This window comes from Anas platyrhynchos, chromosome 19 (genome assembly GCF_047663525.1).
Source record: "Anas platyrhynchos isolate ZD024472 breed Pekin duck chromosome 19, IASCAAS_PekinDuck_T2T, whole genome shotgun sequence".
Classification (NCBI taxonomy): domain Eukaryota; kingdom Metazoa; phylum Chordata; class Aves; order Anseriformes; family Anatidae; genus Anas; species Anas platyrhynchos.
The window spans coordinates 3,209,901-3,233,960 of record NC_092605.1 but is presented as its reverse complement, the minus strand read 5'-3'; the positions used below and the strand labels follow the sequence as shown (position 1 = coordinate 3,233,960).

Below are 24,060 nucleotides of genomic sequence, written 5' to 3'. Positions count from 1 at the left end.
TTTTTTTTTTTTTTTTTTTTTTAATGGAACAGAAATTAAAATGAGCTTTGTTTTTGTCTGGATGGAGTCAGATGTTGGAAGAATCATCAGGGCTGATCTGGGCTCCTAGAGATTAAAAACATTTTACTGGCTGGTATAGTGCCATAGTATAAGCCCAACAGATATTCTTCTAACCAGTTCTTTCAGATTTCGACTCTGGTAGAAAACCTCTGCTTTGTTAGCTCCTGTGAAGGCTATGCAGAGGCTGCTGTCCTGTTGAAACCGAATCACTAAAACTAGTTGACAAGAAGGTATTTTTGGCATGAGAAGTAGCACTATTCCTGATGGTCTCGTCATCTCCTTTCATTTTCTTTTCAAATAAAGGCTACAGAACATGCTAATTGGAGATGCAAATGGCTTATTATATGTTGTAGAAGATTCGCTACTTTATCAGTAATATCAGTGCACATGAATGTTATGAAGAGACTCACTGTGAGTCTGGTACAGAAGAACTTGCTAATCCTGCAAGGCTGACTTTCCAGAAAACAAACCTTTAGTTTGGTGCCAGCATATGCCCCATCCCTAGAAGCGTTCAGGTTGGATGGGACTTTGGGCAACCTGACCTTTGGATGGTGTCTCTGCCCATGGCAGGGGGTTGGAATGAAATGATGTTTATGGGCCCTTCCAGTCCAAACCATTCTGTAATTCTATATTTGAAGTAAAGATACTGTATGTATGCATTTATATATAATGTGTGTGTAAGTAATATAGTAAGCAGTAATAACTTTATCAGAAAAAATGGTTGTGTTCGTTAAGGTTTCTTTACATTGCTGCAAAAATTAGTTGATTTAAAAATCTCTTGCTATTAAAATGATTTCGAAGATCTAATGTTTTATGTGAAAATTCTTTGTTTTCCTAAATTTCTTAGACTATTTGCAGAATCAAATTAAGTAATTACAGGCTAAAGCAGACACAGTAAATCTTTAGAAAACAGCCTTGTCTTCCTTGAGGTGGGTGAAAATATAGTTCACTGTCTTCAATAGAAATGATGCCTTGTGGAATTGCAACTCAGAATCCAGTAGGTACATCAGTGATACCTCATGAACTACTTTGATCTGAATGCACTTTGATTCTGAAATGGCCACAGGATTATATCTTGAGTAGCTAGTCAGCTGCAAACAAAGGGAAGTGGTAAGCATTTTAGTGATTTTATTATTATTACTTTTATTTTTTCAGTGGTGTGACAGCAAAGAGTTCTTTTGCAGTTTCAAGCACATCCATATGGATGCACAATGAAAGTGATTTGAGGCGTTTTGCGAAAGAGTAAAATCCGTATTTCTACAGGTATCATTCACTTTGAAAAAATAATGCTGCCAGAGTTTTAATACTGAAGGAGCTTACACAGTTTATGGAAGGTGTTATTTTTTTATGATATTCATGGCAGAAATCTTTGTCAAAAACAATTTTTTTGCAAAAGAATTGCTCTAATAGTCATGATTATTGGTGGTGACTTTTAGATAGAAATTTTATATTTAGTTTAGCAATGCACATCACAGGCATTGCCTCGTAGCAAAAGTGACTCTAAGAAGTGCTCCAAGGATTTTCTTACTTTTTCAAGAAAAGCATTTAAACTGTATTTTTATAATAACAACGTAGAAAGCTTCTGTGTAATTACTCAGTGGGAAAAGTTGTTCCTCTAATCCCTTTACTTTGGTTGCATAAAATATGTCATGAGAGTGGGGTACGAATAGGCTAAATCTCTGTGGTTCTTATCTTTTATTTTAAGTAGAGGAGTAAGAATTAAAGAGGTATAGTTATATTACAATTTGCCACACTCCATACTGAGTTGAATACAACAGAATCTATATTCACTTTTTGCTAAAGAAATTACATGGAAGAGAAAGAAAAGATTTTGCTGACACACAACATCTACCCAGGGTAGATTTTAAAATGATCTATAGTATCTTGTCTGTGAAATCTGGACACCAATTTATTAAAAATATTTGTTTTCCCTCTTCTGATATTTAAATATCTGATTACTTCATAATTTCAATTTCCCATTTAACTGAAGAATGCAAATGTTGAAGCTCAGAGACCTATGGCAATTTAGGAAAATGGAAATAGGCACAGCCTTGAAGTGATTTCAAAATGAGGCTAGGACATATATGTTAAAGGCTGTCACCCTGTCTCTTTGACCATTTTTACTCTTTCTATTTCAGTGATCATCTCTGGAGCACTTAGCTGATCTGCACTTGAGTAATGTTCCCAACAGTAGTATTGCAGGTGGAGGACCTTTTCCTAAAAACCTAACAAATGGCTTTTTTTTTTTTTTTTTCGTAATGTGAGTTGTGTGAATACAGCATCTATTTAGATGCCTCAGTGTTAATGTCTTCAGCTCCCTTCCATTCCGGAGTCCATAATACCTCTGTGACTCTGTGGGTTGTATTAAGTCTGTCTGTCTCAAAATGGGACTTTTTAGAATAAATTATAAACATATATAAGAGATTAAGTCCTCACATCTGTCACCTGCATGAAAATGCAGACCTTCCTGCTGCTGGTTTCTCAGGATAACGTTGTGATGATTCTCACATACTGGAAATAATTATAGGATCTAATTTAGTGCTTCTTGGTTTGCGTCTCTCATACGTAAATTAATATTTTCATTATGCTACTGAAATATAGCTTTCCTGAGTTTTTTACTCATCTATTCTGAAGTATAATTGAAGGAAACAAGTTTTATAAAGTGATGTTAGGAGAAATGAAACGTTACCTCTAGAGGTGCAGATGTTGCAATTGAAAATTGAATCGTCAAGGAATACGTCCACACTATTCACAGTTAAATGCTTCATAGCATTCTTTTTCATAATCTTTCTCATTTTTTAAAAAAACCTGCTTATGGAGCCAAATCTCAGCACTTTGCAAGTGATGATGATACAGAGCAAATGTTTAGCAGCTGGCTTATTGAAAGTCACTCAATAAAATTGTTTGTTTACATAAGAAACTAGCAACACCTCTTTTCTCCAGTGCTTCTCTACTCCTTTTCATCTGAACTTGTTTAAAACTCTCCTGGGGAAGAAAGAGAGGATAAACTCTCTAGAAACCAAGAGAGCAGCTCTTACCTATCAGCAGATTTTTATTTTTAGAATAGGATGTTTAAGCATGCATGTACAGCTTTCAAGGTATTTTGTAATTTTGTTTTAGATGGCCGACCAAAATGTTTCAACGACTTTTCACCTGAAAGCATGGTATGAAGATGGTTTGTGGCAGTAAAAATTCAATACGTTACAGAAATAATAGCTATTTACCTTTCTTTCCCATTTAGAGTTGTGCACATATACACAGAAAAACTAATGTTGAATCCCTCTCCTACTTTTTCCTGCAGCTATGGCTGTGCAATGACTCATTTTTCATAGTATAGCTTGCTTTCATACATGAAGAGAAGGCCCAGATGTTGTTTGGCCTAAAAGGCTCTCTTTGCTTTGTTTGTAATACTAAAAAAATGTATCAAATTTTAGCACCAGTTTTTATGTAATTGTGTTTTAGTCCCTTAGAATACTAATCTCTTGCAAAATCCCCTTGGTCTTTATATTACTTTCCTGAGTTGTTATAACAGGGACAAAGTAGAAGAAATGAGGGTACGTAAATCTGAGACAGGTAGATGGTATACATAATGCTTCTGCACTAATGAAAAAGGAAATGGGTGAAGGCAAGGATAAGTAAAATCCCGAAGATAGATGGCAGAAGTAGATAGAATAAATAGCAGCGAATATAATTTCTTTTATTTTTGCAGGCTATAGTTGCATAACTTTGCATTTAATATTATGTTGGTTCACAACACTTCTAAAAGGTTAAATTTGAAATTTGAACTAGTATTTGAAATCAACTGTGATTTATGGAGGATGTTGAGAATTTAATGATACCAGACCCTATGAGAACTTTATTTTTAAAAGGGTTCCTCTTCAAAATACTATTGTATGGAGTATATTGTATGGATTTCCTGTAGCGGAGGATGTGAAAAATGCCATTGCATACGAAAAAAATACAACTGAATGATAATCATCAATACAGTGATAAATAAATGGAGTGATAACTTTAACCACAAGGTTTCATTGTGTTTTGTTTTTTTCTTTTTTGCTGCTCTAAGTTCAATCCAGATTCTGAGTAATTGCTTGTTGTTGTTAATATTTTTAGGATAATTGCCCAAGTGTAGCTGTTTTCCTGTAGTTAATTCCATTTTTCCTTGAAAATGAAGTATTTGTTTGTGGAGGAATTTGTGTAGGAATGGAAAAGCTATTACTATTTAAAGCAGGAAATAATTAAAGAAATATGAGAAGCCATTGTCTTTAATTCCAAATGTTGCAATAAAGAACATTAAGAGTTTATACTCGTGCTCATTGTTCATCATTCTCTTTTAGGAAAAATATTTCATGTTGTCTTGTTACAACAATTGCAACATGGTGAAAAAGTCTAACCTTGTGATTTAAAAGCAATGGTAACGTTAAGTGGCTGAACAGTTTGGATATAATCTTACTCTTTAAGACAGGGTTGTGGTGGTTTTCTGTGTATGTTTTTTTTTTTCCCCCCTCTAAGAATCAGTGGAAAAACAGCCAGCTGTTCTCCACTTGGTGCTCTGTTTGAGCATCTGAAACCTTTTAGAGCAAAAACAGTCAAAGTTTCCAGCATATTGTAAACATTCCTTTAGCTCTAGTGAACATGCTGACATAACCCTCACTCTAGGGGGCACAATGTAAAGTATGAACAGAGGACAAAAAAATGTGGTAGCTTTATTTAATAGTCTCACTTAAAAGCAAAGCTAAAGTGTTCTATTAACTATTTACAACCTTTCATTTTCTTTCACCAGTTTCTCTGGAGACCTACTGGCAATAATGAAATATGTATTTAAAGACAACTAGTTGTACAAAAAGAAAAGTGACTGATTTTTAATTTTTGTCTATATCCAGTATATACTGTTACGGCCCTTCAGATGATTATAGATATATCGTATGACATCTTTTTGATGATATTAACAATGAAAATGCTTCAATATAGATGTGTGAAATGAAAAGTATTGTCATGTTAGGTGAACAGCTTCAGTGTGTAGTGCTATAACACTTCGGTTAACTGATGTAAACTGCTGTTGGAATAATTAATGTAGTTAAGGGCTATAGAGTTTGACCTCACTAAGTGAATATATTAATACTTAACACAAATGTCAGAATCATTCCCTTATTCCAAAAAGCTTCCCTTTAACATTAGCCCATCTTCTAAATTCAGGGCAGAATACTTCAAGGCTGCAGTGCTGAAAACTTTGATGGAGTGAAGAGCCTTCTGTTGGCCAAAGAAAATCTTTTAGATCATTAAATTCAATTACTGATTTTTAATGAGCATAAAATGTTTCAGGCCGTCACCTCCTTAGGGTCAGTTAAAAACTATCTACCAAAATCATACAAAATATCTTTCTTCCTTTTTTTAGTCGTTGTTTGATAATCGATTGCTAGACTTGAATGACACTTGGTAAACTTGAGGTTATTTTTTGCGTACTTTGTGCAACTTTCCTCCAGGTTTATCAACAGCACAAACAACCTTCACTGAGGAATGAAAGTTAATATTTCTGCAGGTGCATTTATTGAAAAAATGTGAAAAAATGTCTACCACACTAGTGGACATGAAGAATCAACTGATGAGGCGAATAGGTGCTCGTCATTCCTCAGTACTGAGTTACTACTGAGTCCTTTACAGCATGGATATTATTCTGAATCCTAAAATATAATAGTACAATTATTTTAGCCCTAAAAATAGATGCCTTAGACATACAAAATGACTGAATGAATATTGGATCCTTGCACTTTCTCGTACAGGTGCATGGGGGATGTGCTTACTTCTTGGACATTTGCTCATTCAGAACCGGTATTTGGTGGTGTAGCCGTGATTTGATTGTCTAAGGATAGAAGAGAAGCAAGATCAGTGGGGAAACTTTATTAAAAAAGGCTTTTTGACCCAGGTTGTTTTTATCAATTCAGACCTCTTTGAAATAATAAACTTGGCATGCTTTAAACTGAAGTAATTAGTCTGATATTTCACTTTGAATTCCATATTGGGAAAAATTGGAGACAGTCTTACTACTCTTATTTAATCCTCATTGTCTTTGACTTGCCAACCACTGTTGCCACTGTCACTCATAACATCTTGGGCTGTTCTTTGCAAGTGTTAAATGATTCTTCTTGTCTGGGGCTCTTCTCAGCAATCTCTTCCATAGTTTGTCCTTTGGATGGTGTATTTATTCACCCTCCAGCTTTCTGTGGCACAGCACTTTTTTCTGATTCCTATCTTTTCCTTCTCTGCACCTCTTCTCTGGGTGATCTCATGAATCTATTTACTATCTGTGCTGCTGACTTGCTGGTCCGCCTTTTAATTACAGCCTTGTCTCCTTTAATCTAGGCAGTTATCTACACCTGTCTCTCTGATTCTCCCCTCCATGTTCTCGTGGCTGAGGTTTTGCTGTCATCTCAGCATGTAAAAGCCACAACAATTAATCTGTCCTAATCCTCCTTTCTGGATAACTGAGCCTCTGTGGCCTTTTGTATGTGATGTATCTAAATCTTGTAGACAATATCTTCAATGTTTAGCTAAGTTATAACAGTCTCCTTTCCAACCACATTTACAGCGCTTACCCAGGCTTTTAACCCACATCTCATTCATCATTTTGCAGTTGCTGTTTTATTCTGTTTGCATAGCACCTAGCACAACAGCACCCTGTCATTATTATAATGAGAAATAGTTATAATTATTATTAGCATGTTTAACCAATGTCTGGTTAACTTGAGAGCCATTAATTTTGAATGTAATGCATTATTCTTCTTATTTTACTGAAGTGTGATACTAGACACATGGAGTATTTACTCTAAATTCATTAACAGCTTTAAGTAGTGGTTTAGTTTGTTAATGTTATCTCATGATTTATTTAAAACATAAGTATAGTTTAAAATAATAATTGCATTGTAAATATCACTCATTGTTACAGCTTACTTGAAGGAATGCAGACCAGCTTTTTGATGTTAACATCTCAAATTATGCAAACTGTAAACAATTTATAAGTGGATTCATGCTTTTTCTCATAAAGACAAGCTCATCTTATACTGGAAATCAGGGAGTAAAAGATAAAATTGTTCTCTACTTTATATTTTTGGTTTTATTTCTTTGAAATGATGAAACAAGTTAGAATGCTTTCTAACAACTTCGAAATATTAAAGTGCCCAGGGACAGGATAGGGATGATGTTTTGAAGGCAATAAATATTTCAGCTTCACATTTCAGTCTTTCTTCTTCATTCCTTTGATCTGGCTTTGGTTTAGTTATCATTCCGCTTGAATGACTTCACACTGTCTTTCTTCCTCTCCACACCAAAAAGAAGTGTTATGCACATATTCCATATGTTTGGGCGCTCTTGCTGTAGGAGAGCATTGTTATTCCTCATTGTTTGCTGGTAATCACTGCCTCCGTAGTAAGATGCATCCACCTTAGCTGTAGTTAACGTCTTAGGCCCTATCTATAATTTACACAGAAAACTGTTAGTTAATTATCACTGCATGTTACAAACAGTGGAGGATGAGAAGTAAAACGGTGCATTTCAGAGGGTTGTTACTGCTACTGAACCATTTTTCTGTAGCAGTAAACTAAACCAGCAACCCTTGCTTTATCCAAGTACATGGTACTTCAGGCCTTAGTGTGGTGTTTATGTAGTTGAAATTGTCTGTTCTAAAAACAAAATTAGAGGGGCTGTTGTGCAGAGTGTTCTTCTTGATGGTTATCCCACCAGCTGTGTAGTAGTGTCATGAATCTTGCATTTGGCTGTCAATCGATAAACTGCTGCATCAATGGGGAGGCTGGTAAGAGGGCGCCTCCATGCAAGGCTCTCCGAGGTCAGGCAGCAGGATCCGGAGTTCAGTTCTATATGATGATGTGTCTGGAAACGTGTCTAGATTCTGGATGGTACTCTTCTGTTTGTAAAGATACTAAGATGGATGTCCCAAATTTTTCTGTTGTATAGGAAGGTTGTGTATGTTTTGATGAAGGTTCCTTATAGCTCTTAGTATGCTGTGTTTTATGTTGTCCAGGAAGTTGTCATCATCTTTAGGAACATGTTTACATAGATTTTATAACCTAAATGGACTATACAAATGATAACTGACTTTGTTTGAACACAGGTTAGTGTAAAAAAGAAAGCCCTTAAATTTTATTTTTTTTTTAGTTATTAGTTTTGATCACAAATTAGATGTTGCCTATCTAATTCCCAATCATTTTAATCAAAAGTAATGGGAAACAGTGAAGTACCATTTGTTTCTATCTGAAGGCATGAACGCGGGGTCACACCAACCTGTGATAGTTTTGTGCAAGAGATGAAGACTGTTCCTCTTGTCATCTGAATCTAACCTCAGGACACTGCCATAGCAGGCATGATGCAATTTACAGAGCAATGTGCTCGCTGTTTTCTGGAAAGCACTGTAGCTTCTAAACTGAATTTCACCATTTTAATAATTGGTGTTTCCTATTGTTTGCTATACACGCCACTGAGTTTTGGAAGCTTATTCATTGGTAAAATGCATCCTTATCAATGAAATTGCACAGTCCCCTTTTGCGCTCTGCTAAACTCAAAAAAACAAAGGTATGCTTGGACACAAGCAGGTTTTCACTTCTGCCAGAATATTAAAAATGAAAATTAAATATGATAATACCATATGAAATATGGTATTATTTAAAATAAATGCCAAGATTCTCATGATCTAGCAATTTTTCCTATCACCAAGAAGCCTCTAAGCTATGCCCAGGGTGTTTGCATGCAGATTTGCTAATGGGATGTGAAACTGTCTACGGAGCTTGTCCATGTGTAGCTCATGGGGATGTGCCTTCTGTACACGTGTATACATGCAGTCTAAAATACTTTTCATTTGTTGAAGATGGTGTGAATGAGGCACATGTCCTGCTCTTGTTTGGTGTTGGTCAGCTCTCCCTGTTGTGTAGGGACTGGTGAGAACCTTTTGGCCTCAAGAGCTCCCTGAGTAGTATTGCTGGCTCATACTATGTTTGCTGGAACATCTTGAATTTATTTAACCCCATGTAAATCACTGGATTGCCCTGTGTTTCATTAACCTGACTCGCAATGCTGCAGCGTCTGACTGTGTTTTAGTTGTTACCTCTTGGAAGACATTTTACGAAGCAAGGAAAATATTTATGATTAAGCATGAAGAAGTATTTAAGATGTTTGTATTTTCCATTTATCAGTACACTTCAGAGTGCTGCTTTCTGAAATTGCAATTTCGGACTTCATAGTAAACTTTCACTGAGATGGTTTGTGCTGTGTAAGATTGCTAATTCCATGGACATATCCTTTATACACTGAAACAAGAGGAATTTGCTGCTTTTTAAATTGGGGCCAAAGAGTAAATTCACCCTATTTTTATATTCAATCCAGCTCAGCTTTAGGGGATTTAAGTGATGTAATTGTATTGTATTCGGCCCCACAACTAGTCCAACTGAAAAAAAATAATCTTCAAAGTGAATATTTTAGTGCTTCATGCTAGGCACATTGCTCAGTGTCTTGGGGAAAAAAAAGTGAAGCTTTTCTTATATTTGTGAACCACAGTCCATTGTTGTGCATGTTTTCTAAGCTTCTGTTCAAATCTTAAATGCACAAAAAGTAGACAGCTAGCTCCCACATCCTTAAAAAAAAAAAAAAAAAAAAAGTTGTTTTATTCCTACTTATAATGAGATGTTACATCTATTCATGGGATTAAGTCCTTAAATGAAAGGATGGTGCATAAAACCTGATTCCGAAAAGTTTACCTTGTAATATTTCAAAATAAAAATATATTCCTGCGGAAGAAGATGCATAAATTTGGAGGCTCACTAACAGCACAAGGACTGACATCTTGTCCTTTTATGTTCAGATTTGTTGTTTCCATCTGCCTAGACCAAAGATGTTCTTCCAGTGCCTCTTGACACTTATCAGTATTTGAATAAGCTTTGGTTTTTGGTTTTGTTTCCAGCATGGAGTTGGAAGTATTTAGATGCATTTTGTGGGGAGGAAGAAGTGTTTTCCAGCGCCCATAAATTAATTAAGGATCTTTGGGAGAAGAGTTTTCCCCTCTCAGTGTTTCCTCTAAGGCAATGCTCTGCCGCTGCACCACGCTGCTGCCCTGCTCCCATCTTCTCTTTCAGGATGTTGAGCTGTGTCTAGGGCTCAGAAGATTGTTCATTTGCTTATTATTTGTTTCTGTGAATTGTTGGTACATTTTATTATGGGAGAAGGGAATGACGTGCTCGCTGTACTTCAGTATCAAGCAGTTGTTAACTTGGAGCTGCTGAACACAGAACTTTGTCTCTAGTACTTGCATTTCAGGGGGATAATTAAGCCCAATGCCTCTGCAGCTACAGTTGATGCATCAGTAACTCATCAAATGATTCGTATCGTGGTTAGCTTTTGAGGCATCCTTCGTGTGCACGTTCTGAGAAATGGCTGAGGATTTTTGTACTTGTGGTTATGGCTTTTTAGATCCTCTGTAGTAGAAGTTTAGGTCCTAAATGGCCTCTATAACAGTTGAATTTAGACCAAAAAAAAGTTTTATTTTCCTGCATAATTCTTATTTTCCCGTAAATTAATGGAGGATATGCAGAGTTCTTTCTCCTGAAGGGAGTTTAGCAAATGCAATTGTTGTGGCAGTCAAAATACAGTGTATTTGTGTAAAGCTGATGGATGCTTCTAACAGATTTGAATAAAGTTTTTAGAAAACACACTCCTCTATGAACGCACACGCAAAACACCTGAACCAAAACGTGATACATGTTTTTTGTCTAATTTATGCCGAGTAAAAAAAAAAGTTATTTTCCTTTTTCTTAATGAAAATATCAGTCTCCTCATGTCTGAATTCTGCCATCTGTAAACAAGGTACCAAAATATTTTTTTCAAATGTGCATAATGAAAAAAAAGTAAACAGTAAGATACTTATTCAGGACTTGTGGCATTTCTTTGATCTCTTTACTAATAGAATTACCCTGCTCTCCTGCACAGCAAATGGACACTTTGTGAAGATGTAGGATTATGTTCTTTGTCCCATTGTCAAAGTCTGGTATGAAAACCACGGAAGAGGATGTGAATACTGTAACTTTGGGATTGGCAGCTTCCTGACCTTTATAAAAGGCTTGCTCAGTGCTGTAACAGCTAGTTCAGTGCTGGCAAGGTGACAGACTAGATGAATTAGTTGGTCTTTTCCATCTCTTGTGTGTCAGATTCTTTGTTTTATATGGAAATAATTTCTGTCAAAATGGGAAATTTATCATGAGGTACTTCCTCTGCCTGTAAAATGAAAATGTCAGCCACAGGTCTGTCTGAATGTGTCTTCTGTTATAAACCCTTGGTAGAGCCAGCTTTGTCCATTGATAGCACCATGGTGTTCGCGTGTGTTTTGACACAGTTGGGCAACTCTGCTGCCCTGTGAAAACAAACGCATAACAGAAAGTTAACAATGCTTCCCGATTGTCTTCTATGTGAAGAACTGCATCAATATTTCCAAAATATTTATGTGTTATCAGAATGTTCTTCTGTGATGCGTCAGTATGGTAACGTCTTTTTTAGGGGTGTGTATCTGTGTGCATGTATGTACATAAAATGTTATATGTGCATTACTATTGATAAGCTGTGGTGTCTTAGGATGCCAGAACAAATTTCTATGTATGTTTTGACATTGATATGCCAAATAATATGGGCTGTTAATATGAACTATCTCTACAAAAAAAAAAATTAACATTTGTCATTACTTTGAAGGCTGAATAGGTATTGCAGCATTGTGGATTGCTGATAGATTCAGAAGGTACCACGTGTCACACATTAACACTATTGTGTTTTGATATATGCCAAGTAATGAATAATCCTGCATCTTGTCTGAGCAAAGGTGGCACTGGGATAAGTGTTTTGTGGTTTTAATAGAAGAATACAATGATGCTAAAAGCAATTCACTTAAATGTTAGTGGGACAATGCACTTCTTAGGCTGAGATTTAAAAGAAGGAGGTTGTAGACCAAGTGGTGAACCATTCACGTCAATGCAGACTTTGAAGCCAGAGGTATTGTCATAGGCTATGAACGCTATGTTTAGGCTTGTGAAATTCGACAGGAGAAAGTGAAAATAACTCTAGACTTCTATTCCCTTCTTCAAAGTATTGCTAAGGGAAGTTTGGCAGAAGCTGGGACAGGAAATTGAAATCTGAATACTATTTTAAACTGATAGGGTTAAAGGCCTTTCTTTTACACTAGCACACTTGTTCTTTTATTTGATACTTGAACTCTGAAAATTTTCTGTGACTTTCTAGGGAGAAGGAGGAGCAGCTGACTCGGGTGACAGAGGTACAGAGGCTGCAGGCCCAGCAGGCAGATGCTGCCCTGGAGGAGTTTAAGCGGCAGGTGGAGCTGAACTCAGAAAAAGTCTATGCTGAAATGAAACAGCAGGTGAGGAGGTCACAATGCCAGCCTTTCTGAAACTCTGTCTCAGTAGGATAGCATATTCTGATCTTATAATGCCAGAAACATGCTTCACTTGATAGTGCTACATCAAAATCTTTCACAATGTAGTGTCTTTGCTAGCAAGTCAAAAAGGGATGTTAGCAGTTGTTTCATCTTTCTAACAAAGCCAGAATTGTCATTGTTATAAAGATTTCTGCAGTTATGATACTGATTAGGGATTTTCAGTAGTGAGAGTATAAAGTGTTAGTTTATACACCCCTGCAGAACAACGTGTATAATTTTTCCACTTAAATGTGTGTCTCTTCCTACTCTTTTTGGAACGACTCTGGGTTCTGTTAATGAGGTCCTGTAATCAGTTTGAGCCTACGCGGGGCAGAGCCATTGTGCCTGCTGTCATCCATGGGCAGATAACAGTAAAACCCATTTTTCTCTCCCTGAGATTTACTAGTAAGAATTTATGTATAAATTCCTCGCAGAATAAGCAACAGTTTAACCATTATCTCCAGTATTTTAAAAACACGGTATGATGAGTGAAATAAGGAATAAGTGATAGGTAATCAAAAAGAAGGACAGAGTGTTTTGTTAACTTGTTCATGTGATCAAAATCCCTATACGTATCTCAAGCCTGTAATTCTATCTAACCATATGCTCAGTTTTCTAACCTCACCCATCATAACCAAACCTTGTTACTGACAGTAGGATGCTGTAATCTAATATTGTATGAGATTTCTAAGGATGATGATGGTGTAATACAGTGGTAAAATTTCTATCAAAAAAAAAAAAAGTTTTGGTCACAAAACTTCACTCCTATTTCTCAGGAGTGTTCCAAAACCTGAAGACTTGGCAAAATATATATATATATGTGTGTGTGTATGAATATATATGTATATGAAGATAAATCGATACATAAAGATATGAATAGTTTGATGTATGAAGGTATGGATATCACTTACCTACTACCAAGCATCACTGAAGCTCTCAGAAATTTAATATTCTTTAATATTCTTTGGAATGAAAAGAGCTCTCTTATGGGGGAGAATTATTTTACTGGTACAAAAGTCAAAAATAAATTTAAAACAGTGACAGATATGTATAAAACAAGCATGAGGTGATTAAAACTGAGATTTTTTTTTCCCCTTAAAAATCACTAACCTCTTATATGGGTTTCACAATTACTATGAATTTAGAAGTTTGTGAGAAGAAAACCTACTGTGCTTGAAATTTTCTTAGAAGAATAAAATATGTTATCATGTAGTTATAATTTAACAAATTTTTCCTTTGTTGTTCTTGTGAAGCTTTGATTTTGCCAAAATCCTTGATGAAAGTGTGAAAGGAAGCAAGGCATTGTATTGCTGATTATTTTTTAAGACCTATGCAGACAGCAAATAATAGTTTGGAAAAAAACAAAAACAAAAACAAAAAAAAAAAAAACAAAAAAAAACCAAGAGCAAAAGACATAAAAGCAGTGTGTGTTTTTGCAAACTAGATCTCTGAGGGCAACAGAACAAATCCTACAATTTTAAGGTCAGTTTCTGTCATTTACTGTGCCATGAGGCTCTCTTCCAACTTGAAGACGGCTTGACTTTATTTTTGGAGCAGAAATAAAATATTTAGTCTAATTCTAGAAAGATTGATAATAGTTTCATTAACCTGAGGGAGGGGGGTTGTAAACTTTTGAAACTTACAAAGTCAACTGTCACATAAAAATTACTGTAAATTACTATACAATTGAGCAATACTGTTTTACAGGAACCAAGGTTCAAGGAAATACATCAGAGAAGCAGTACTGAAACTGTTTTTGTAGCTTTGTCCTTTCTCATTCTTCTGCATGCGCACATACTCTTTAGATAAATCGCCTGTTAGATTACAACAGAGTGAAGAATTCTTTTGTAGCTAGGTGGAATGTATTGCAAATCAAAATCTGTAGTAGCTATAGCAACACTGTACTCTTAACCACATCAGAAATCTTGGGCTTCCAGAACCATTTTTGTGTGTGTGTGTGGTAAAGTTGCTTACAGAGATAAGTAGAATGAGGTCTGGCATCTTCAGTTCTTGTAATCAATATTTGATTCATTCATTTGGCTCTGTGATTTATTTTTTTTTGCCATCTGCTCCCTATTTTGTCAACCTCATGATTATTAAGAATCACCTGATGCCCCCTTGATGGGTGAGTGGTACACTTTTAACTGCAAGATCTGCATTTTTGCTAATACTAGCTAGCAAAGAGACACAATACGTGGACTATGCCATCATACTTCAGCTCTAGTGTTTCTTGGGCTTGGTGAATAATGATCAGGAGCTTTCCTTGCACTTGCAGAAAACATGATTTATTTTTTTCCCTAATGATTAAAGCACAAAAACCCTGTAGAGTTAAAGCATCTCTGCATACAGTTTTACTATTTCATTTTTTAAGAATGTTTTAATTCTTAGAAAGTAGTCCTTTAGTAAAATATCATGGTCTTGTATTTTTCTGTGTTTATTGAGATGAGTAAAATATGCCTATGGAGATACAACTCAAGTAAGTTTGGAGGTGGAAGAAAAAAAATCATAAAATATTTAATATTTGTAATAAATAAAATAACAAATAATGTAATATTCATAATATATTTATGCAGAAGCAACTTTTCTTAATAGCAGATAATACTGTTGAGGTTCAAGGGCTACTGAAAAGATGATTTCATCTGTTTTGTTTTGTTTTTATTTTATCTGGACAACAATTCCTAGTCCTACATCTTCCTCTCCTGTTGCAGTATTTTCCAATAAAAAGCTTCTCCCATTCCGAGTACTGCCTTTTCTGTTCTTTATCTAGCTTAGAAGTGATGTCCAGACCGATTGGCAAAGACATCTATTGAAGACAGAGCACTCCCTTAGGCCAAACAGGATTTTGGCTTGTGGTTCAGGAATTCATGCGTTTCTTCTTTTGGTACAGCAGATGGACGAGTGGCAGCACTTGTCCTCCTGACAGCTTACACCCCTTTTCCTTTCTCTCTTTTTAAGGGGGACAGTTCATTCGCTGCCTGTGTTGGGACCTAGATCTAAAATAGTTGATGAGCATTCGCTGTAGCATAGCACTGTATACATATTCCCCTGGAAACATGCCTGATGTACAGCTAACAGTTGTGCTTTTGATACAAAAGTCTTTGTTAATTGGGTTATGAAATTGCTTCCTTGATGCTGTGTGCTGGAATCTGAGAGACTCATTATTCATAGGTGATGACTATCTTCAGGGAACTTTACTTGCAGCCAAATAATTCTCTTTTAAGTTATTTTTACTTAAATTTGAAGTGATTTAATGTAAACTTTAAATGTGTAGTTTGTGTACTGATTCATGCATTACTTGCCTTGAATTTCCACAGGCAATGTGTTTTTAAAATAAATATTTTTGAGTCTTAAATATGTCTATAAACATATTCAGTTAATTTGAATGGGATGTTTACCACTGTCAAGTGAAAAATTAAGCCAATATTTTGTAATCAGGGAGCGACATCATATAGGTGATGACTGTATCTGTAAGTTACTAATAGTGCTATATTCACTGAATATTCATTTTCACAGCATACAAATAATACGATTATTATTCTCAGCAAGTTCTATTCAGGTCTTTGATGGTTTGCAAACAACATGAAAAAACGTCAGAATGTTTCAAGCTATGCCTTTAAAAAAAAAATTAAATATTCTCTTTCTTTTACCATGTAGATGGAAAAGGTTGAAGCAGATCTAAGCAGATCAAAATCGCTCCGGGAAAAGCAATCCGAAGAATTCTCCTGGCAATTGGAAGAGCTCAAGCAAAGATATGAGCAACAGGTCAGTAAGCGTGAACCTCCAGGTGCAGGGGAGGAGGGACAGATGTAGGTCAGCTCCTGTGGCTAAATCCTGATCTCGCTGTGTGTTGCTGTTCTTCCTATTGACATTCTATAGATATGCAGAATTGACGGGTTGGGGGATGGAGGAGAGAGAGTCCAAATAGAAAATATTTTTGTTTCCCCTTTGCTATCCTTTGTACATCTGCCTCTTGCAAATAGTTTCCCAGGCTTACAGGTGGCAACACCTATTTTCATAATGACCAGATGAAATTATTTAATGTTATCTCTCTTTCTTTTTGCCAAGGATCAATGCTTTATTCTTTTTATCATTTTTTTACATGGGGAGTGTTCACATAAATGCTTGTTTTGGCCTACTGGTAGGGATTTTATTTATTATAGTATAATTTCAGGGTTGTGAAATGTTCAGGAAATATTTGGGTGGAAACAAGAAGCTTGGGTCCAGTAGTATTGTGAAGTGTAAAGGGGGGAAAAAAACAAAACAAAAAACAAAGAGAAGCAGACAAATTATTGCATGTTACAAGCTTGAGAGCTAAAACAAGTGTTCCAAGTGGTAGCTAGTCAAAGTGCTGTCTGTTTGGTAACACCTGTTAAGGGATTGAAAATTTTTATGATTACTTTAAGGCCAACCATACAGTGGTATAGCAATGATATAGTTAGTCCATAAGCTTAAAGTTATCTCTTATCAATGTTTTTGTGTGGGTGTAAGTTTACATTTCCACTAGGGAAATGTGGCTTCATTTCCTCACCAAGTTTACCTTCCGTGCTGGTGGGAGAATGAAATATTGCTGTCAGCTTATGGTGCAACTCCTGCTGTGGTCCATCCAGCAGGGACTTTTTCAAGTAATGAAGAAATGGGATCACTTTGGAAGGTGCTGAGAGAGAGCTTCACCATTGTTTGTGAGGAACAATATTTTCTCCGTGGCTCTCAAATTTAATTGAAGAGAGTTGGTTGGTTCAGATCCAAGCATTTCCTAACCCTCACTCACAATTGTCAACATCACTAATTGTTTTCACCTGATGAAGGGTGAGACATCGTCCAGTGTAGCAAATACATCTGCACAGGTTCTTTGTTTTACTGGATGATAATACTTATAGTTCTTCTACTTAATGATTCAGGAATAGCCCAGCTCACAGAGCTGTTGGGAGGCATGTGTGTATGTTCATGGGTGTTGTGTTGCAGATGAGACCACTTGCCAAAAGAACAGTAAGACAAAGGGAAATGTTGGGGTTAGGTGGGCGTCTGCCTTAAAGTGGACGTTTTTATGGAATCTCATGTTGGCATCACTTCAGTGTTTTGGTTGGATCACCTTATTCTCTACAGTTCTTATAATTTGTGGTACTCTTTTAAAGAGTTGCAAGTAAGCATTTATTCAAAGATTTTCTTCCTGTGTTTAGGAACATGATCTGTAGTAATAACCACTGGTTTGCAGTTCATAGCATGTTACAACATTCCTGTTCCTACCTACAAATGTTTTTTTTTTTTTTTCTTTCGGTGTGCATGATAAGAGATACCATAGATACGGTCTTCTCCCAAGCACTTCTTACTGGTTTTGTGCACTAAAGGAAAATGACAAAGCCTAGTAGTGTCGTGGTTTGGTTTATTTGTTTTCTTGTGTCTTCATGCCTCTTGTTCAGAGCTTCCAGACACTGGATTAAAAGGATTGTTAAAACAAAACAAAACAAAAAAAAAGCCAAGAAATGAATGTGTTAGTTCAAATTTGTTTGAATCATTTTATATTGTTGTTCTGTAACAATAGTGATACTGTGATAAACATCAGTGAAAGCATTTTCCACTGAAAGGAGTTTGTTGCTACTTCAATTTGATTTAATTTAGGATAGCTACTTTTTAGTCTAAGAAAACAGAGAGACTTTATGAAATATCACAGAAACACAAGGAAAGGGTTTCAACACTAAACAGCTGAATAACGAGAGCCCCAGAAGAATTCTCACAGGAATCCTGCTTATGCCCTATTTTTTTCTTATTATTTCTGATCATACTTCATTTAGAATGTTCATTGAAAGACTGCAAGCCTGAGAAATGTGTGACCCTTCCTGCAGATTGTAATGCATTATCATTGTAAACTGCCTTCTTTTGTATTGTCATTTCTGCAGTATAAGGCTCCTTCAGTGCAGCCACAGAACAGTATGAGCTCAGTTCTTCCACTCTTAAAAATTTCCCTTCAGTAGTTCCAACTTCTATTTCTCTCCATTTATGCTTCAGGACTTCTACAAAATCTTTAAAGCAGACTTTTCCTTGCCTTGTTTTACTGCATACTTCTTCAGATGTTAATTGTAAAGGAATAGACTGATTTAGACTATTTAAATTGAGCAGTAAATTAGAATTAGTGGTGTGCTTCAGCAGGGCTCTAGCAGACTTCCAGTCAGGAAATAGGCACCCAGCTACAAATGGGATACTTCGGCTACCTGAGAAAGCAGCAATTGCATTGAGATGTTCTGCCTCAAGTATCTGAATAATCATAAAATTGGATTTATATACAGAAGGAAAATTGAGCTTCAGATTTATTTTGGACAGCTTGGCATGGTGAGTTGCAGAGGAAGCACTGTCAGCCTACTGGACAACTCAGTTGTCCGTAAATTTAATCATGTTGATAACAAAAACCAAATGAACCTATTCTCCAAACTGAAAAACTGAAAGTATGAGAACTTGAGGGTTGTGGTTTTATCCATCTGTTTTACATGTATGGTTATCAGTGCTTCGCTGCAATCTTCTTGAATATTGATTTCAAAGAGATTACAGGTGAGAATATTGATACATACGTATATATATAAATGTATGAAACCTTCACATTTCTAATTTTCCTCGAAAAAAGAAACCATGGAAATTAATATTTTGTTAACTTTTCAAATTCTTTGAAATCTAAAAAGCAAAGAAGAAATTTGGGGATCTTGCAGTATTTGGTTTCAGCTGTCACATATCGGTCTTGGTTCCAGCTTCATCTGATTCAGTGCCACTTTCTTTTGAAGTATCCACTGAGAACACTCTTAGGGAGAAACTGGTGGCTTTTTTTTTTTTTCTTTAAATATACTTTAGCTCAACTTTGTTCTACTTGCAGCTGTTAGATTTGAAAGTATATTTTGAAGAAAAAAAATAACTCCAACAGCACCACAGTTCCTATCTGCTGGGAGCAGCTGCTTTCGGCACTTCAAAGCCAGTGGACACCACAGTGAAGGCCTCAGCCTTTCCTGCCTTTGAAATGGTTGCAGTATCTGTAGTCGGGCTTTATGGCACCGTCAGCACAGGAAAAAAGGTTGTTTGTTTTTTTGCAAGCCCCCCCCTCCCTTTTCTTTTTTTTTTTCCCCTCCACTTTCTAATTACATTTGCAGTTTAGCTCAAAATACCTGGGAAGAGTTTCTGCTGAAATCACTTGCCATTAGTCCAAATATTTTTTAAAAAAGTCTGTGCCCAAACTTGGCAGTAACAGATTTTAGGGAGGCAAATTTGCTAGAAAAATGAATGTGAATATGCTGCTTTGCTGTATCCAACGTGCTCAGCTCTCAGAACAAGCCATGATAGCACAGCAGAGCATTTGCGGTAGAACAAGGTTTCAGACAAGGACACTTCCCAGCAGGGCGAAGCACATACTCATCTTTGTTTCAGGCAGACTTTCATAAATTGTCATCAATGGAAGCTTTTCAGTGGCTTTTGGAGATCTTAATGTTCAAATGGCATTAGCTTGTCCTTTAAGAAAACATACGTACCCCTATGATCACTGTTACACTCATTTGTTGGTATAAATATTTGTTGAAGTGTTATGATTGAGGGGTTGTGAAAAAGTTGAGGTGCAAGCCTAGTGAGAGAGCTAAAGTCTGAGATTTCTTTTTTCATAGCAGGGAGAATGCACTATGAAAAAGCTGATGAATTGTTGTCATAGCAGGGTGGTGTTCCTTGCTGAGTTATGGACGTAGTTTGAGAGTGAATGCCAACCTGAATTTATAAATAAGCTTTTTGTGTTGGGTTGTCTCTTCTTTAACTGTGTTTATTCCATTTTAAATAATAATTATTCATGCTTCCATGGCAAAGTGGAAAGCTAGGAAAAGTATTACGTGATAGCTGAAGAATCTCCCTGTATCTCAGGAAATCCTTTCTTGCAACATTTATTGTTGAGTGCTGACTTCTGTAAAACCTGTGGAGGAATAATTAGGGTTGTCTTCTTGTTAGCAAAGTAAGAAAGTAACAGGACACCTTCAGAAATGTTTTACTGGGTATTTAACAAAATCGCTTTGAAATCATGGTAAAGATGAGAGAACTAGTCTAAGCTTTTAAGTCTGGAGCAAAACAAAGGTGTGGTGCCTTCCAAAATGTGCCTTTTGTATTAAAGAAAGGGAAGTGAAGAAGTGCAGAATCAGCTGGTTAAAGTGAAAAAAGCATGACTGTAATCTTACCTGCCAGCAGCAAGGACAGATATTCGAGGTAGTGCAGGGAAATTTTTTCTCATTTAAGCAGTGCTTTGGAGCAGAGGAAGATAGGAGGAGAGGAGGAAGAACATTATTTATCTTTTTGTATGACTCTTTTTTTTGTAACTGTTTAGTGCGGTTAATTTAAAAAAAAAAAAAAAAAAAAAAAAAAAGTGCAGTTATCTTGGAGGTAAAATACAAAGTTTGTAATTGCAAGCCTTATTTTGTACATAAGTGCATACATTTAAAATCAAACATCTTCCACAGTGCTAGCAGTGCTATTTCATATGAAGGTTACAAGCAGAATCTCATGCTCAGTTTCTTGAAATAAAAATATTCTGAAGTTTAATTTACATTAATGGTTTTGTACCTCCCATGCTAATTTTTAGCTGTTTAGTTTTGTGGCAGAAGATTTTAGCCAGTGTTTGGGTGATCAAGGCAGAGATGACATTGATTTTGCGTTTGCTAAAATTGTAGCAAGATTTTCTTGAAATGTTGGAGATAAGGAATTTTTCACCTGAGTGTGTTGCTTTTTCTTTTCCTCCTGAAGATCTACTCAAGTGTATTTAGGTAATAAACATCGATTAATTCAGATTTTCTGGAGTTCAGCAGCTAAATGCTCTGAAGAGTCTTACTGAGAATTTCCATACCCTCCCTGGGAAACGGAGCCAGAACAGTGTGTATGAAAGAGGCTGTGACCTTGTGAGAGAAGACGATAACACAGCTTAGATGGGGAATAGAATAAAAAGTGGGGATTAAGTATGGGGGAAAACAAGAAATTGCTGTGAATGGGGATACGATTTGGAAAGCAAGTCCCTCAGGAAAATAAGTACTGGCTGTGAATCTGAGAGTAGTTGCAAAAAGCCTGTGCAATGGAATCTGGAGCTATTCAGGCTGAGAGCTGAGGCTTAGACCTGTGGATCAGGAGCACTGGAGAGAGGAGCCCTGCAAAAGGGGTCAGTTGGGGTGGTGTGGGCTTGAAGGGTCAGTGGAGCGTGAGTTGGCTCTTCAGGACCAAGGTTCCTTACTGCCTTCTGCTTTCAGCGTGGCCACTCTGCCTTTCTGAGGCAGGGAGGGCAAGATGCTTCATCTACATTGGGTGTTAAATTTACAGTTCTGGCTTGTTTATTAGGCACGTTACGTTCAGCTGTATTGATCTCCCAGCAGGTGCTCTTGTCTTTGGAACTGCTACCAACATCATCAGTCCTACCACAAGCCATATTGCCCAAGTGGTGTCATGTGTGTACACCTAAAACTCTGATTCCAGTTTCATGCGCATGTCTTCAGAGGCATGCTTTGGAGTCTGAAGCATGGCATGTTAACAGAGATAACAAGCTGAAGGTTCCGCTTTCTTTGTCCCTGTACCTGTGACTTCAGCTAGGAGTTCCTGTCACTGCAGATATGTCCTAGCTTTTCTTCTGGCCTCGTACTTCCTCTTTGTTTCTTCTAGCTTCCTTTTGACTGATCTGGTATCTACTCAAGTGAAGAAAATATTTGCGAAGACATGCTTTTGAAATGTGTTATTACTCAGACTGATGTTGCAGCCATTTCTTAGCTGTACTTTAAACAGTTCAGTTATGGATTGTGAGTGTCTGAATATTTTTAGTACACTGGCTTAGCTATAAGGACACCATCTTTGTAGAAAGCTTTGTTCCTCTCCTCTTTGTCTATAGTCGAAGATAATTGAAATACGGTCTGTTCTTGCATGGAGGCCAAATGAGCACGTTAGCAGAGGCTCTAAATTTTTCATGTCATCAGCAACAAGCTGCATAAATTTCATTTAATAAATTAATCCAGGATGCATGAATGTTTCCTTTGAACCATCTTAACACACAGATGAATGCCATTTGCTCAGAATATCTGAGGAATAGTTTCTTCAATCATCAGCATCAACTTTCCACTTCATGATATAGCTAAGACTCACAAATGGGAAAAGGATATGAATTTAACCTCCAAGTCAAGAGAGGGTGAAAATCTTCTAGCTGTACCACTGCTGTTTACAGAGTTGTTAATCAGACGTATGGGTATTTACACTGTCTCCTTCAGGCGTTTAACTTGTGTGTGATTCATACTTAAAAGCCTGAGCTCCCTGTATAGTCAACAGAGCCAGCTCTGGGGGGCGGAGGGAGAGGAGACACGAGTCCAGGATCATAAATTGATGCCTGCAGTAAATAGTAAGTCATCCTGCAAAGTCGGTTCTTAGTGTTCAAAGAAGGTCCTTGAATAAACTTGGAATCTCTAAACAAAGGCAATGTACAGTAAATTCTGTACTAGAATCTGCTACAAACACACATTTGCAATGACTAAAGGCATATTATTTTGAAAGAAATATTTTGAGCACCGAATTGGCTTTCTTGGGACAGGTAGACTGGGTAGACTCCTGACATTTGTTCCACTGCTAAATGTGATTTAATCATAGGGATGCAACTTCAGTGCCAATATGCTGGTGATTTAAAAGCAAATTTAGTCATGGCAGGATGACTGGGGAGATAAGAGCATCAATGTGATGTTTGTGCTGACCATACTTTAAAAATCTTCCAGAGGTAATATTTTTATAAATCAAAATTTACTGGCCAGATATGCCATTTTATATACACCTAGTGAGACTACTCGGGCATTTTGTTGTGGAAAGGATAAGTAAAACTGTAATTTTGCTAAAGACCAGCTTGCATCTTTTGAAGAATTTCATGCAATTCTTACTCTGCAGTTGAAATACCATTACTAGTGGTTGATTATAAGGTGAAGAATAACAGGAAACACATGAATGCCAATTAAATTATTACAGTTTGCAATGAAATGAAGTAAAATGCATTTGCATGTATGTACATTGCCCCAAATGTGTTTGTTGCCCCAAGTGGTAACGTAGGGGTCTGCACTGGTGTATTTTTCAGTACCCCATTTGCCCTCTGTTGATTACAGTTCTTTTATCTTGGGAGCACTTTGTGTTCAAAATTATATTGAAATCTCAAAAAATTTGAAGTTGTAAAATCCATTTATCTGCTATGATATAGTTCTAGTATGCTCCCTTGCTTTGCAATGAAGATTCCTCTTTTCCACCCAAAGTTATGCTAAGCCAGAGCCCAGCATGATTAATACTCGATCCTCAAGTCTGCTATATCAGATTACTTTAGAAGCAGTGTATTTGCAGGGATGGGTAATCCTCATATCCTCATGAAACACGCACATTTATTTATAGGCTTAGGAGACAGAAAACGCTAGATTTTAGCAGAGTTGTTATTTGGGGATAGATCACATGTTGTACAGAGTGCTGGTCAGAGTTTAGAGTGGATTTTGGGCAGGGTAATTATAATGAAGACACCTGATTTACCA

At 36.6% G+C, this 24,060-nt stretch overlaps 1 protein-coding gene across 8 annotated transcripts in view; it reads left to right on the top strand.

Annotated features, from left to right (window-relative positions):
• Window positions 1-24,060, top strand: part of CEP112 (centrosomal protein 112) — a 163,013-nt gene that overhangs the window by 45,713 nt on the left and 93,240 nt on the right. For all 8 annotated transcript variants that reach the window (XR_011804176.1, XM_072025834.1, XM_072025831.1 and 5 more), the window contains 2 exons: window positions 12,340-12,475; window positions 16,187-16,294. Coding sequence is in view for 7 of the 8 variants with exons in the window: in XM_072025834.1 (XP_071881935.1) it covers window positions 12,340-12,475; window positions 16,187-16,294 (244 nt within the window). In the remaining variant the exon portion in view is untranslated. The remainder of the gene's footprint in view (window positions 1-12,339; window positions 12,476-16,186; window positions 16,295-24,060) is intronic.